Below are 17,567 nucleotides of genomic sequence, written 5' to 3'. Positions count from 1 at the left end.
CACGAAATGACTAAGACCTTAAAACATTAGGTTCTTTGCAGCAAAACTGCTGATCACAAAGCTGATGCCACAGAGGAATTTCTTTTATTATTCCTCCTACACTGCAGCAGTGTTGTGTTTAGGATGAGCAGAATAGCCTAGAGAATTATGCGAGGCTTAATGCACATTAGTCCTTGACTCCACAATGTCAAGGAGGTGGCACTATAAAGCACTCATTGCCATGAGGTTTAAGCTCATTATTCTCTCGTTTTGTGGAACTGAAATGAGGTTGGCCTTAGTCTTTCCTTCTACACTCCAGCATGGCTTCGTTGCTCACTGTTTTTCTGATGAGAAGGAATAGGATTCAAATTTAAAATCCCTCATCCTCGCCCTCAGTTTCAGGCTCACTGAGAGAATTTTGTTTAATGTCATGTCTCACACCTCTTAATATAAATATCTCTGCCTTAAAGGGAATCACACTAAAACTGTATGTTTAATTGGGATAGTTATGGCGGGCTAAACAGGCTAAATATACAATATGTAGGTTGTTAGAGAGGTTTGCTGCATGATTAAATCCATCCCTGTCAATCTTCCTTGTGTCACCAGCAGTTTGACAACCACTGTTACACCTTAAGTTACAATCTCAAACTTGCCATGAAATAAAAACACCCCGAAAGTTTTCGCACTGCAAACTCTACAACAGTTCAGGGATGATCTATTTTTTTTAGGTGATCAGGAACTCACAGTTGTGAGTGTATGGAGGATGATGTAGCAGGGAGCCTGCTCTGCTGCTGTCCTAATTGGAGAGGTGATGCTCTGCCCTGGGCGCTCTGCTATCCATAAGACAGTGGACTGTGCAGACTCCTCTGACTCGTCTCCAGTATGTCACACTGTGCTTACCGAGAACATCAGTGCCTGCAGGACTGCCCTCAAACTCAAACACCCACACAAACCTGGATATTCAGACCATGACTAAACTAGCAAGACAAATAGCAACATCACTGAGCAGGGTGTGTAGACTGTGTTGGGTGAATTTTCATTGTTACGTGTCCTTTGCTGCTACAATGAGCAGCTCAAATAATTATCTGCAACACAGCCAGAGAGGTGGGAGTAGCTGGCATACACAATCAATGAAGCCAAAGGTTCAACAGCTAACAATGGGCACTATATTTTGCTGTTTTAACATTCATGGCTTCATGTTGAAATCAAAATCAGTTTATAGACCTTGGTGACATTCTGGTTCATTTGCCCTGACTGATTTATTTTTGTTGAATTGGGAGTAATATATTTAGCTTTTAAATAAACTGCAAACCAATTGGCCATCCTGGTTAGTCATGTTTACCTTGCCTCCATGCTATAAAACATGTCCCACTTTAATAAACTCTGAGACTGGAACAATCTCATCTAGAGGAAGCTAATCTCGCAGACTCCTCAGAGAGGCAGTTATCTCTATAGTTGCTCACGTATCGCTTTCTCTGTCCTCCCTTTGTCAGTTTGACTTTCTAAAACTTCATTCATTTGCTCTCATGTTTCCATTTTCTTAATTTAATAACTCTTACTCCCACCAGCTCTATAAACCTTTCTTTATGTTTCTCTCCTCTCATGGAGTGCTGAAGCAAACAAGTGGACACTGATGCAATCTTACAGTAACAGTAGGCCTATTTGTTTCCTGTTATGAGGAGTGACTGAAAGCCAATTGATAAACTCATTTTAATTTCCAAATAGAGATACAGGTTCTGGGGCGGCTAATGAAGGTGTTCGTGGATTGGTTTAGTGACAGTCTGCACCGTTTATCAAAAACCAATTTTGTTGTTGTGAAGTGTATCTCTTTGCTATAACAGTAAGTTCGAATGATTAGGATGTCCATCTGGATTTTTAAGTTGCAATTTTTCATTCTCCATTCAGGAAATGGAAGTGATACGGCCTGCTACAAGTTCAGTCCAGAAACACTTCGTTCTGTGATGATTTGCTGGAAATAGCAGACTATTAATAGATTTAGATTTTGATGAACAACCCCCATTCCAAACAAGTTTTGACACTGTGTAAAATGTAAATGAAAGATTTCCCAATAGAATATAAGGAACATAACAGATGTTGACACAGGCACTTTTTACCATTTCATGGAAAATATTTGACGGCAGCAACACATCCCAAAAAAGATGGGCCAGGGCGATGTTTACTATTGTGTAGCATCCTCTTTTCTTCTAACTACAGTCTAAATGTCTAGGAAGTAGGGAGACCAGTTGCTGGAGTTGTAGGAGAGGAATGTTGTCTTCTTCTTCTTCTTCTTCTTCTGATCCAGGATTCTAGCTGCTTAACAGCCCTGGGCCTTTGTTGCTGGATTTTTGATGCATCCTACGCCAAACATTTTCTTTTGGTGAACGGTCTGGACTGCAGACAGGCCAAATCAGCACCTGGACTCTTCTTACTGCAAAGCCATGCTGATATGATGATGCCGTATGTGGCTTTTTCTGAAAGAAACGCTGTCTGGATGGGAGCAGATGCTCCTCTCGCAGTTTGTCGCAGATGGGTGAACCTCTGCTCATCCTTACATCTGAGAGTTTTTGCTCCTCTGAACTGCTTCTTTTACACCCAGTCATGTTACTCACCTGTTGCCAATTAACCTCATCAGTTGTCAAATGCTCCTGTTGCCCTTGTCCAAAGTTTTTTTTTTTTTTTTTGTTGCTGCCATCAAGTTCCAAAAACAGGTAATATTGTCCATGAAAATTGTTAAAATGTCTCAGTTGCATCTGATATGTTCTTTATGTTCTATTGGGAATAAAATATGCGTTCATGAGATTTGCAAATCATTGCATTCTGTTTTTCATTTACACAGCGATTGTAGATATATATTATATTTAACATCGTGTAGTTGTAATGGACACTTTGTTTAGGCAAAACACACAAGGAGAAGGGAAGAAAGAAATGTGGCCAACCAGATAGTGAGGAAGGTCAATGGACATTCTATCTAAATAATGACTTTTAATGAGTCGCTGCTACGCTAATTACTGTGGACTGAGACTGATGTGTTAATTATACCCTGAGGAAGTGTTTTTGGCCTGTGTGTGTGTGTGTTTGTGTGCACATGGACAGAGATGTTCTCTATATCAGGCAGGAAAAAGTGCAAAATTTTTATAATTGTTTTTATCACTTGCCAGTTATATATGACATTCTCTGATTATTATTTTTTTTGTTCATTGCTCAAGCGAAAATGAAGCTGGTGTTACTACATGCAAAGTTAGTGGCAATATGTGTAACATACAGAAATTGGTTGATTTGTGCTGTGTATAGTTCTTTAAAATGGTTTGCTATAGATGTTAAAAAAATGTTATACATGCTCTGAGATACAGTAGTTAATATACATTGATTGCAGCATGGATTTAGGTTCTCTTTCTCACGTGAATGGGTCACTGTGTGTCAGTTTCTGACGCAGAATGAGCACCGGATCCGCTGCTTCTCTGTTAATGTAGACACATAAAACCTCACGTGCTGCACTGTGACTAAGCAGGAAATGTGCTAGACTGTTAAAAATTTACTACATTAACCACAATGTATCATCTTTCTAAATTTGTATGCATGTCATTTACCACATGTTTACTCATCTGTAATTTAGATTACATTGGGGCAAAGAAGTTGTCCCTAATGTCATTTGTGCTGTCTGTCATCTTTAGTTCAGTGTCATATTGTCTCATTCGATTCATACATTCCATTCATTTCCAAAAATAACATTATTACATAATGTAATAACATTATGTAATAACATTATTACATAATGTTATTTTGCTAGAAGTATATTGCCATCAAGCAGTGTATTAAATGTGCACTTCACGCACATCTATGATAAAATATTAAGTTTCATATTTTTACCTTCTGATATGAAGAAACATGATACAGAACTCTTGGACTTGCCTCAAGTGGAGACATTCCTCATCACACACTGTCAGCACTGCTGTGAAGGTCATGCTGTTTGACAGGTAGAGCTTTGACATACACACAATGTAATTCTACAGCAGATATCAGTCCTGCTGCTTCCCCCTTTGTTGTTTCCTAGTCGCATTATCTTTGATTTACACCTGCTTATCTCTATAGGAAGAATGTCCCCCCATTGATAATATGTCTGCCCTAGTAGACCCTAATAAATAGTCTGGACCCCTCTGGTCCCCATGTTGCTGCAGCCTTATCTGGACCTCCTGACTCTTCCATCTGGGCAACAGCAAATTGGTATCTGACCAGTTCACCTTCACACACTGGGGAGATTCACTTTGAGTGTGTGTTACAACATATAAGATGCTGTATGCTAAGTTCAATTTAGGATCTTTTGACCCTCTAAAAAGGGTTAAAACATTAGCAGCACCCATGGTGCGGTAAATGGAAGACTTCAACTCACATCCCTGTCATGTGTGTCTTTGTGAGGGTGTGCTGTATGACAGAGGCAGAATAGGAGGCAGAATAGGCAATAAAGGACAAAAGAACAAGAGAGCCAAAGTGTAGTTAATTTGATCTCCTTTCTCCTCTGTGTCCGTCACGCTCTCCCAGCATGTGTTAGGATGAGTAGAGCGCTCTACTGATGCTTCACCTCATCAGCTCCATCCACTCCACTCCTTCATTCTCCAAGGTCACTGCAGTTCAGCACTTTGGCTTCTCCACTCTGTCCAGTTATTATCCATCAGACACATAGCTCCATAGTCCACTACACCTGCACTTTTCAACTATTCGGTCTTTCAGAACCTTTTTATATCTACTGTAATCAGTGTAGCCAGAAAATGGACTGCAGCAAGAGAGCCTTTATAATAATAGGTCTAATAGAAGCTACTGGTTCAAGTGATCCAATAAATTTTGCTGCATTCACCTTTTTTTTAAAGGAAGAAAAACGCCTCAGTGAGTCATGTTCAGGTAGTCCCCACACATTGTAATATAATCAGGAAATACTGCATCTTTGGAATGTATTGCCTTCATCCAAGGAAGAAAAATATGTCTATAGAAGTGTAAACATTGATGAGATTAGGTCCATTACCTTCCCATGCTCCAAAGCTCTATGACTGCTGAAGTAAATGTGTAAATCTCATGTACAAGTTTCTACCTTAGGCCAGAAACTTATCAGTCACTCCTTGTTCATTTATTAACTACCAGGACTGGAAAACTCTTTGACACACAGCTACAAATCTTGCTTGGCTGTATTGTTATGGGGCCATTTAAAAAAAAACAAAAAAAAAAACCAGAATGGATGTGAACAGCAAACAGTCTTAAAGCTGAAAGCTGGAATTGTTTATTTTTTGATGCAAAAGTACAACTAGAACAATAGAGGACATGTCATTGTTCATATACTTACAGTCTGCTTTGTAAGCAGGTACATTTATGCGCATTAGTGTAGCCGACTTCCCTGGACTTTCTTGCTTGCTGTCAGCTCAGTGTCAGCTGTGTGCTCTGATGTTGTGCTATCAAACAAGCGCTCGCAAGCCAAGCTCATTTCTTCTGACAGCTCGAGCTGTCAGGGCTGGCTAAAATTGCTAGTCTGCAAAAAGGAAGAAAAAAAGTGAGGCCAGGGAGTCTTTGCTTAATTTAAATAACAAGATTCAGCCTGAATTTGATGCCAGGTAAAAAAAACAGAGAATCAAATCATTGTGTGGTTTTCTTAAAAGAAGAAAATGATTAATACAAATGTTACAAATGACTTATTTGAGAAACTGAGAAGTATGATGGATGTCAGAGATGAAAATAGCGTGTTTGGGATTATTAGGTGACAGCAACATTAATAACAGAACATATCTGCTCACTTATCGGTTTCATAACCTTTGATAAACACACAAAAGAGGAGAGCAGAAACACTTTCTTTCAGACTATGTCAAACTTTTATTTTGCTGTAGACAGCACATTATATCAAGCGGCAAACTTCAAAGAACATGTACTGAAGTTTCTTAAGGTCAAACCACCTGCAGACACATCCAAACCCATGTGATCTTGAAAAGATTTGAGTCTTTTTATGGATTTAGCTGGCATGCAAAACAAGATATAGAGGCTTACACATGACTGCTATCAGGACAAGTGAAGGACAGTGCCAAAATGGGCTTTTTATCTTGGATTTTCTCTGAGTAATGGAACTTTGACTACTGGAGATATACTGCAGAAGACAGTGGGGTAAAAAGGATGAGGTGCTGTGATCCTCAGAAGGAGAAAGGATAGAGAACTGTTTGCTTTGTGTGTTTGTGGTAAGGTAATGGTAGTCACGTTTTTGCTCACTATGGCCTTATTTCTTGCTGCAATATAAAGTTCTACACCTTTATGCAAACAGCACAGCCATAGCTAAATGTAGAGAGAAAGCAAGTAGGTATTGTGAAGCCAGAAATCATAAAAATAAACTAAAGCAGAAATCCTTTGACTATTAAAATAGAACTAACTGAAATCAATATGTAAAGTACAGCATTTTTTCAAGCGCCCACTCATTCCTCCAAATAATGGGAGCATCTCATGCTGCAGATGTTTAGCTCTGCATTATTATAGCCTCTGCAAAACAGTTTTACAATCTACTTTGCACATAAATTGTGGAAAGCCTGCAGGTCAGTAAAAAACTCAATCATCTTTCTTTTTTAAAAAGGAACATTTGTTAATGTGTGTTGAAATTCATGTATAGTCAACATGATATTCCTGTGAAAAGACAATTCAATTCAAAGATCCACAGTAGGAGGTTGACCTCTGTTCCTGAATGGATGGGAGTCTTTTTTTTTTTTGCAGCGTACTGAAGCTGAGTGACTCACCCTCATTTATCTCAGAGCTGCAGGCACCAGCCGCTGACTTTTAAGGATGAGAGTGGACAGAGGCATTAGAGCGAGGATGAATGTTAAAAGGTAGATTGGATGGTGCCAGAGGATGTGAAAGTTTGATGGTATACTAAGCTAAAACAAATGTTTTTAGTTGAGGAGATGTCATATGCTGACTGTACTGACTGATGTAATGTGTTCTGTCAGGATGCATCTAAATGGCCCGTTCTGTTGTGAAGCTGGACATCTTTACAGGAGTCCATTTACAGGAGTTTCACACAGAGGTGGCCCTGCAAATGCAGAGTGTGAAGGTTGTTCAGTCCCTGTTACAAAAAGGAGAGTGTGCTTTGACTTTGATACTGAGCTCCATGGTATCCCACAGTTATTCTTCTATAAAGTGGGTACGAATGGAGAATCCATGAATTTGTAACCGAGGTCACAGAATTTTTGTTCTAAATTGTTGATGCCAATAGAGCTCATTAGTTAAGCCTCGTCTCAGTCAAGATGCGTGAGAGAACACACACATACACTCAGTGAGGAAGCAATCACTGGTGGAAAAACACTGTCATGGTTCACTAGCAAGGTCAAAGCTGCCTCCAGAAGTGCTTCTGCAGCAGAAATTCACTGGAAAAAGTGCTCTTGACAAAAGATGATTTGCTGCAGACCATGAATACAAGTCATTTTTCCACTCAGTACAATCAAAATATTATACTTTCTGGTTCTGCTTTTTGCCTTTCCTATTAGCAGTCTGAGATGATGTAAAGTTATGCCTGACTCTGAAGATTCTGATACAGAACACATAATTGTGTGGTTGTTGTTTTTGCTCTGTTATTAGTAAATGTACAAAATGTGTTGCAACTCATAGCAAGAGCTGCTTCATAAATATTCTGTCTTCAAAGCTAGCGGTTCTATTGATGGACACTTTAAGCTCTTTGTTTGCAGCTGTACTGTGAATGGCTAACAATGCCTCACTATTTGGTATGCAAGGAAGCCTCAGTAACCTATTGACTTCTGATTGCATTGCTTGGATATGTCTGCATGAATGACTTTTGTAATACACAAAATATAATGCAAATGGATACACCAGTTGTGCTTTTGAATACATAAACATATATACTGCAGGAGGGCATCATTCTTTTGGGGCAAATTTGACCAAGCAGAGATGAGAGTGCTACTGTGCTCCCTTGAATTGAAGAGAAAAAGTCACCCTGTCACAGATCTAAACCATATTTTGTTAATTTGTGCATCTCAAACGATTAAAACAGAGGACAACAAATTAGGCATTGGAGCAAAGCTGCATGAGACAAGAAAGAACACTGACAAGATGATATAGCAAAAACAAATTGAAACTGAAACTCACAATATAATGTTTAACAAAAGGCCACAGTCCCCAGAAGCAAACACACAGATGCTAGTGGAAATTAAAAAAGAGACTTTAATTACTCTGGACATTGAGGGTCCCCCGTGTTGTGGATCATTGTCATCAAGATTCAACATATTTGCATGAAGTGATTCTCATTATACTGCTATCACCACCAAAAATGACCAGATTGGCACAACTTTCATAGTCTATTGTTGTTGTCTTATTTTCTCTCTCATGAATGGGCCATCCATCATGTTTCTCTTGCTGAGCACCTAAAAACAAAAGCATGTTTACTTGTAGCTATTTTTGCAGGCAGAGAGGGCAATTGGCCACCCTTGTGGATGTGTGGTCAGATATTTTCTTTTTGTGCTTGAACACTTACTGTAGTCGTTGACTGCGCTCAGTCAGTAAAGCCCTTAAGAACCTGCCTTAAAGGTTTACAGAAATAGTAGACGATGTTACCAGAAATAACCCCGGTAACGCACAGCTGGTCCACAGAGTCCTTTCTCTCAACAGCGCTGAGGTTCGTCCAGTCTGACACTGTGCAACATCTAAAACTTCCTCTCCACTGGGAAAGATCTAAACAGCATGAAGGAGGAGAAGTGAAATGGAGCGGATGATGTGGGGTAGATATGAAAAAGTCTTGGTCAATCCCAGACTATTCTCTGTTCTTGTTATTATTTCTCTCTTTCATTTTTCAAAAGTTGTTTCTGAGTTGTGTGCCATTGTGTGGATACTTCCGTCCTGCAACAGCTGCATTTCATAAATACGTAATTGTTCGAATTTTGTACATTAGGTCACAGGGATAATGAATTCCTGTGATGAATAATATGAAAATGAAAATACGTATTTGTCTCAATAAATTAAGCAAATGTTTTACCAGAAGGCAGCTGCATAAAGTTTTTCTTTTCCCAAGTTAAATTTGAACAAGTTCAAGAGTAAATCCACAGGGAAGGCAATTTGTTCTTGTGTGTGTGTTTTATATTCCTAGTGTAACTTAATGAGTGGATATTATTTTAGAAGCTTTTGCATTATTCAGAAAGCTCACAAAAAAAGAAGACTACGAATGTGATGGAACCTTTCCTGGCTGCCTTCACTCAGACCTGTTCTGGGGGACTGAATTGTGTTTCTGCAGCCAAAACACGCCCCCATCCTCCCTCTATTTGTGGTTTTCTGTCTGTTGGTGAGAGAGACTTCAGAACGGATCAGTGATTTTCTGTCCGTCTAAATGATTGCAGAGCTCCTGTGGTGTCCCTATTAAAGCTTGTCAAAGAGGTATTAAATGTTTTTTTTCATCTAGCATGTCTGTGCTGTCAATACAGGGTTGAAAAGCAAAGGCAGTCCGCAGGCTCGGTTCAGTTCCATTCTGGATCTGATTAGAAGTGCTAGTTGCATCTTTTTCTACCCATCACGTATTCAAAAGTCCATTAAATTCCGCATGTCCCACAAGTAGCCACACCACACCGCAGTTTGGGCTGAGCACCAAGCAGACAGCTTACAAGAGATGTCAAACAGCAACTTTCACACATTTTAAAATACACAGAACAGACTGACAGTGCTGAGTCAGGATGTCTCAGAGCTCTCTAGCTGTCACTGTCAATCCTTATCTCTGAGGCTATGATCTCACTTCCATCCAGCACTCCATCTCTCTGCTCGGCCTGATGAGAAATGCCTTGGTTTTTAGCCTCCGCACTGTACATCTTCCTGACTGAATGCAGGCTTCGTCTGACTCACACACCTTGTCTTTCCAATCATTCTCTCCTGTGCACCAAACTGATATCAACAAATTCAAAAAATGAAGCATCATCTCACACTGCCTTTCTGTAGTTTGTCTTCATTTTCTTTACTCCAGATGGCCATGTTATTGTAAAAAATATGTGCATAATGGAGTGTTCCAGCGAAATGAAGACAGCATCATTTGCTTACTTGCTCTTTAACATTTGCTAAGCTGAACAGCCAATCAGAGAGTGTTCTTAGAATTTTGGGGTCCCAGCATCTTTTTTTATTTTTATTTTATTTGTTTTTTAACAGTGTTTTGTGATTGCAGTCCAAGCGGTTTAAAAATCATATTTTTTTTATGATGCTGGTGTATTCACTGTTATCTATCTCAAGTAGTCAACTCATATTTGTAAAAGTCATCACTCTGAATAATAAAAGAAAAACTGTAGTTTATTATCACATCTGTCTCCCCCAGGTCGAGGGATATGTGTGTTTTTACAATATCATTGTAATAGAAACAAAGCCTATAGATATTTCTTGATAAAAACATGAAATAAAGTTCCCTAATGCCCCAGGAAAATTGTGGACATGTGCACTTACAACACAACAGTCTACAATGCTACACCCAAGCTACACCTGCTGAGGCTAAATTGATTGATTGGTTTTATCTTGTCTGAGCAACTTCACATCTTCTCAGAGTAACTTCACACGCAGGTATTGACATCCTGCGGGCTGCTTCCTTAGCCGTTTTAGTAATTGAATTGTTTGATCTCAAATGGGTTTGTGTAAACAAAGAGTCCGTGTGAAGATAGAGTGTCTGGTCTCCTTCTGGCTCTCTGGGGTCTTTGAAGTGCGGCCATGGCCTAGACACATACCAGACAGGCGGATGATGTTTGGAAAAGGCCAAGCCATCTGTCCTGTCCTGGGGGGACAAGACGACAGTCAGGAAAGTGTCGGTAAGGTGAAGACACTAGTTTTTTTAAGGTGCGTGAAAGAATGACTGAAACCCTAAGAGAAAACGGGAGAGCTGGTAGGGAAAAGGAAAAAAGCTGTGGATGCTAAACGATAATACACAAAAGAGATGGCTCCATGAATGATGCAGAGCCTTCTCTGTTCATTATGCTCTTCCAGGCAATTTGATTATGCAGGTAAACATACAAGGCTGCATAAGTGAGGGATGAAATGGGGCAGGGACAGGAGGAGGGTGCATTGCTTATTGGATTGTGTAGTAAGATGACAAGAGTGAGGGTTTTTTGGTGTGTTGCTGATAAGCAGGAGGGAGGAGAGGGGGGCTAAACTGAAAAATGGAGAGCTGAAAATGTGAGAGGTTCATAAGGAGGTTTTATACATGGAAGTTGACGGTACTTTTGAAATACCACTACTGGCATTGTTGCTGCTGTCAGCATGTTTATACAGTACTTCACCACCTTGCCCTCATTCAAAAGGAAATGAAAGGGCTTTTATGTTCCTGATAAAGGGCAGCCTCTCCTGGCTCTCCAGCCTCCGGTGGCTGCAGTGACTCAGGCCTGATGTTTTGAAGTAAAGGGGCACTGGGAGCAAAGAGGGATTTGTGAATAGCTTGTCAAGAGCTGAAGTGTGTGTCAAGCTGTCTGTTTCCAGCTCTTCTGTTTCTGTCCATGTCATAGTCTGTGATGACAAACATACATCTGCCTAGAGAAGCGAATATTTGCCAAGTCAGAAAGAGCTGTGTGGTGTGTATGCGTGTATTGTGTCTCTCTCTCTTTTCCCTCCTCACATGTCTGTTGTCAGCTGTGGGCCATGTGTCTTTCGTGGCTCTTGGTAATAAAGCCATTAATCACGTTTGCTGCTTGCCACAAACATGCCACACTGCACCCGTTGCAAGATGTCTTATTCTGTCTGTCCCAAGATGCAACAGCAGATGCAGCTCACTGGAGTGGAATGGAAAACTTCCCAACCTGGTGTTTGTTGTGTGGGCCTGCGTGTTTTGTGACATCTTGCGAAATTATATTATACAATACAACGTGATAAAGCCATTGAACAATTGCATTCCCCTCTGTGATGTGTTACCAGTATGTCTGAGAAGCTTTTCATAGCTTTACAAGAAAAATCCACTCCTCTCATCTGTTTTTGCTTCTGCTGCCTTGCTCAAGTAGCAAGCTAGCCACAAATTTGTTATTGAAGTCAACTAACATCCATATTTTTGTGAGTAACTTTGCTTCAGTGTAGAATCTGAAATACTTCTGCTTATTGCTCCCCTGATACCGCTTTGCTCCCCATTGTCCTCCATTTTTGCAGTAAAACAATAAATGAATAAAGTTGTGAAAATGTTTAACCCCCCACACCTCAGCTGCCTAAACCTTGCTATATTGTCATTAAGTATGGGCACATGCATGCAGCTGTTCATTTAGTTATACCCACTCTTATATTGTGTATTAAAGGTGTAGTTTGAGTAGCACATGAAGAAGTGAAGGAGAAGAAGGAGAAGAGAGTCTTTACAGAGTCATGCTCGAGTCACCAGACTAACTATGTGCTCTTATTTAGCCATCAATCCCCTTTTGCTGATGTCAGCTGGTTTTCCACAGCTCAATGGTCATACATAAGCAATGAGGGATTGTCGATCATCTCACATTATGGTCCATTGAGAAGATGGCTGATGGTGATGGGTAATTTATATGTAAAAGGCTTTAATGTTTCCTCTCATAAGCTTTCCTTGGCAGTTCGTAAACCATCCCTCCATGCTCGGAACTCACTGTCGATAAAGCTGGCAGCACAGAAATGCATAGAAGAATTCTATTTCACTACAGCATGCTTTCAAGATGCTTTCACGAACCAGCAAAAGCTTCTTCCTATTTTTCACTATATTGTTAAGGTGACCATGATAAATGGGGACCTATTGGTGAAAAGAGAGCTTTAAACCAAGGTAATAAACCTGAATGTATAGCCTGGCCTCGCCAAATGCCAGGTTATTCTAAAGTAATAGAAATGTAAAAGCTTCCCAGTATTTCATTTATCTTTGTTCCCTTCACTTGTGTGTGCACAGTATTGATTTAAGAGTGCTATCTTTGCAGAATTTCTATGCATCCTTTAATGAAACATTCTCATTCTTTGTGCACTTTGCTTCGGCTTTCTTTTTTCAACTATTTCGCCCTCACCACGTTTAGTCTCTGTCTATGACTGCCTTTCTGCTTATCTGTGTATATTGAAATCATATATCATACACACACACACACACCCTTTTTTTTTTTTTACTTTGCTCTGTTGTTTGATCATCTTCGGTCAGTCTCTTCGGTCTGCTTTCACAAATTATTTTTTTCCACAATGTTTGCTTTTCCTTTTTGTTTCCTTCTCATGTCATTGTCTGTAAACACTATTGATGACAAGCATTGATCTTACTTGTATTTACTTTATTCTCCAGACTTGAACTTTGACTATTTCTGGAAGTGGAGTGCATTCGAGGACTACCTCCTCTTCTGCTTTGGCTTCACCGTAATGTGTGCAGTGGTCACTCTGCTGCTGCTGGACTCCGCTCTGTTTGTGGAGACACTGGGGTCCTTGGCTGTGATGTTTGAGGCCATGCTGGGCCTCCCTCAGCTGCTGCAAAACCTCCAGAACCACTCCACTAAAGGAATGAGGTACTGCACGTTCCAAGGTCATATAGAGCCCAGCAGAAACTCACTGTAATGCTCACATTGGCACACTGCTATAAGGCCTTATAGGTTCTCAGGGCTTCACAAGATCTCACTAACACCACATGAAAAGTCCTCTCATTAATGGTAATGCCTGTGGAGTTCAAGTAATTTATAGCTACATGAAGAAAATACTCTAATAAGGTCATTTATAGTCATTAGAGCCTACATAAAAAGGAAAACAGAGAGTCCGAGATTGGAGGAACCCAAAAGATAAGGACTCTTAAACAATTACAGCCAATCTGTCCTCACTAACAATTTGAGTGAATTACCAAAAATGAGCACTGACACCGAAGACTGAATATAATAATGTTTAAATTGCAGTAAAAGTATAGAGTTGTAATAAACTTATCTGCCCTGTAAAAAGATTTCTTTAATGTATTGTTTTTCTTGGAGTTCTTAAATGCTACATTTACAGGGGGTTTCCCAGGATTTAGACTGGACCCATTTAAAATTCAAAGTCACCTTGAGAGAAGAGAAGGAGTGGAGGCTGTGAACAAGAGTCAAACTGAACCTTTAGCTTGTGTTATGTGTGATTATTACTAAGTGTATAAAGGTCAATGTGTTTACTGATTAGCCTCTCAGGTGGATGACTGTGAGATCAATTAGGCCCCTAATGGCATGGAACTTCATGCTAATTATCATCATTATTTCCTCATTATGCTTCATGTCTATAATCAGTGCAAAAACGATGTATAGTGTGTGCATGTGCACGTCTGTTTATACGCTCTACTGGTTGCACTGAAAAAAAAGTCAGCATAAATTTTCTGTTTCCTTTCTCGTGCTGTTTTTAATGTCAAAAACTGTCTCCACTATGCACCTGCGTGTTGCATGAATGTTAGCAGGGTAGTGTAGTTTCAAATGGAACATGGCAAGTTGTGCACTCAGTGGAAATGATGATAGCAGCGTTTGACTGGCTGATCTACTGAGCTTACACTAGCTGCTGCATTTAGTGCTACAAAATCATTACAGACTGCCTCCCAGTAGACACACTGATGGATTCTATTTGATAACACTGTAGTAGTACATAGTGATAAACATTTGTATGGGGCAGCATTCACTGTGTCAAACGCGGCTGCCATTTTCAAAAGTTTCAAATTTGGTGATCTCTCTGCTTCAGTTATGGCAACCCTAAGTGTACCATCCCTGCTACTCTGTATTTCAATGTGTATAGACCTGCTTGTCGGTGTGTTACACATGCACTCAAAATAAGCGTTCAGTGAGTTTACAAGTCAGGCATGTTTATTCAGATGTATTGACACTTATTAGGACCTTGTTACAGAAACAAAAATCTAGAGTCAATCCATGCTGACTTTACACTGTATATATGTGTGTATGTGTTCACCTGTTCAGAGAGATCAATAGATCTCTGCAGCTTAATTGCACAGATGACCCTGCTGGCAAGAAAATCAGCAGACTCAGCGATTATATGCTTAAAGACTCTCCTATTTGCTCTGCTAAGCTTGAACAAAGTGTTTTCTAGATATGACGAAATTGTGCAATGTCAGCACGTCCTCTCATGTTATTCCATGTGAAACAGTTACTTGTTGTCGTACAGACCCAGAGCCCTATTACTGAGGCGTGATTCTAGGGGTGTGGATCTCTTTCATCAAGGACCGTTACCTCTTCCAGTTCATCCAAATAATCACCTTTAGACAGATTCTTGTTGGGGAGAAGCAGAGCATAGAGTGAGAAGGAAGAGCAGGCAGTTATGTTCAATCTCTGTAGTTACACTGCCTGGCTACTATCGACACTTTTTTTTATCTGCATGCACACATTCACACTCATACAGCTACTCTGAACAAGAGGTAGATTAATGGAAAGGTGCAATGAAAGAGAAGCAAGAAGAGGTGATAATGTGATGAGGAATAATAATTAATAATGAATTGAAATTGTCTGCTTGTATTTACAAAATCTTAAACTATGATCAGATTAGGAGATTGTTGTCAGTATAGTATCAGTAAAAGCAAATTCATGTCATTGTGAAACAATGTGTGGGAAAAGACGGTTGATGAGGGTGAGCTTAGGGAAACACTCATTTTCAGTTAGCTGTTAACAAGAAACATCTGTTGATTTGAGCCAAATCAATAGTTTCAATTGATTTCCATGGAGTTACAAAGCGTTCTAAAGTAACATCACTACTTTAGTGAATGTGTACTCAATCATTCAGGTCACCTAACTACTAAAATAAAGGGGAGCTGTGCTCTGTTTGAGTTTCTTATTTCATTAAAATTTAAAACTAATGTCAAATTATACAAACCTGGAAGTCCCATTGATGGACAGACAGTACCTATGTTGGTGCATCTTGATAATGTGAATAAGTTTATATATTATCCATAGTTAAAAAAATTGTTGTCCCTAGAAGTAGGCGCCTAGCTGACTGTATCCTAACTTTTTGACTCAATAAGACTTAAAACAAATCTGTTTCTTTTCTTTGTGTGAGGCCACCTTGCTATTATATGCTATTGCAGTCTAAGAAGGCTGACAGTATGGAGCTGCAAGGTTTACATCTCACAGTATTTAGTTGAGCAATGCTTTCTCCGCTTGTCATTTGAAAGTGCTTATTACTCAGGTGGAAGCTACAATTCAATGGTGAAGTTGTGATTTGTTTATATAAACAGTACGCCTGTGTGTGTGTGATTGCTCTCTGCTAGGCTGCCTGGGGAGACTGCCTGTTTTTCTCCTCCCTCTCATTAAACTTTATCTATTTTGCTTCACATTCTCCTCTCCCAGCTCAGCACCAAAGCTGCCAACCTTCCCAATGTCACTCAGTGACATTGAAGGGGACACTGGTGGTGGCAGTATGTCTGTCCCTCTGACAGTAAAGTATGCAGACAAATACAAAATTGTGTCTTTTCTAAGACATTTTGTCTGTTTTTTCTGTCTTTCAATTTCACTGTCTGTATCAATTCAATATACAATTCATCATTGCTGGTTAATGTGACAATGTATGTAACAAACAAAAGATCAGTTCCAGTTGTGTCAAATATTCAGCTTCCATTCTTTGTCTCTCCTGCACCTATACCTTTCAGTTCAGGATAACACACTTCAAGCATTAATGGTGGTCCTATTCCCATGTCCTTTTCATAGCAGCCTAATGGTGGTTTCACGTTTCTCTAGAGCTAGCCATTACCCCATGACCATTTCAGCCAGCATCTTTATAGTCTGACACTGAATGATGTGATGCAGACACTGCGATGACCTTTTTGCAATTTGTGACCTATGTAGCAGTTTTATCCCAGAAGAGCCCGCAAGTGTGAGGTTGGCAGTGGTTGCATGTGCTGTAACCATCCAGAGACAGCTGATCCAATAGAGGAAATGCAAAAGTAATGAACTTTTTACAGTGTTGAGCTGAGTGCAGGAAATGTGATAGATATGCAGGAGGATGGTTAACTCATTTAAACACACCTGTTCTTGATAGGTTTGTGTAACATTCTTCCACTTGGAGCTTTAATAGACAGGATGCTGCTGACTTTTCATTTAAGAAGGAAAACATAATTAAAGATCAGATTGCATAAGACAGAAGAAATAGAAAAAAGCACCAGCTAGCCATCTCATTTATTCTGTCTTGTTTATATATTGAGAGAAGAATTTTAAATGTCCTCAGGCAAACTGTGTGTAGTAAATATGCCTTCCTTTCCTTTCCTTGCCTCCCTCCATTCATTTTGTGAGGAAGAATCCATCTTTTTCTGGCAGGTTGGGAACTTTTTGGTGTTTGCCCGTGTGCGATCGATCAGCATGAATAATTCATAGTTGGTGGGTTAAGAGCAGCTCGGCTTCTCTCTTGCTGGGCCCTTTGATTTTTGTCTCTCTATCTGCCCCCCTCAGGGAGAGCTGCAGCCCTGCTGTTAAATCATCTCACGCACTACCTTTATGTGTGGGCGTACACATGTGTACACACACGTATGAAACAGGGTGTGTGGACAGGACACACACTTCGCCTCCAATGTACACATGTACTGGTGCACTAAAAAGAGATGGAAGAGCTTCCAGAAGTTCCTGAGTGCTTTAAACGTCAGCTCTTGCTCTTTCTTTAGAGCTTTGTGTCAGTATTATCAAGCAGTTACAGGGACCGTCTAACCC

At 39.9% G+C, this 17,567-nt stretch overlaps 1 protein-coding gene across 1 annotated transcript in view; it reads left to right on the top strand.

Annotated features, from left to right (window-relative positions):
• LOC114437503 (PQ-loop repeat-containing protein 1) overlaps positions 1-17,567 on the top strand; it is a 39,979-nt gene that overhangs the window by 12,068 nt on the left and 10,344 nt on the right. Inside the window, exon 4 of the mRNA XM_028408251.1 lies at positions 13,214-13,430. Coding sequence (XP_028264052.1) covers positions 13,214-13,430 — 217 coding nt within the window. The remainder of the gene's footprint in view (positions 1-13,213; positions 13,431-17,567) is intronic.

This window comes from Parambassis ranga, chromosome 6 (genome assembly GCF_900634625.1).
Source record: "Parambassis ranga chromosome 6, fParRan2.1, whole genome shotgun sequence".
Taxonomy (NCBI): domain Eukaryota; kingdom Metazoa; phylum Chordata; class Actinopteri; family Ambassidae; genus Parambassis; species Parambassis ranga.
The sequence above is the reverse complement of the archived record's forward strand: the minus strand, read 5'-3'. Positions and strand labels throughout refer to the sequence as shown.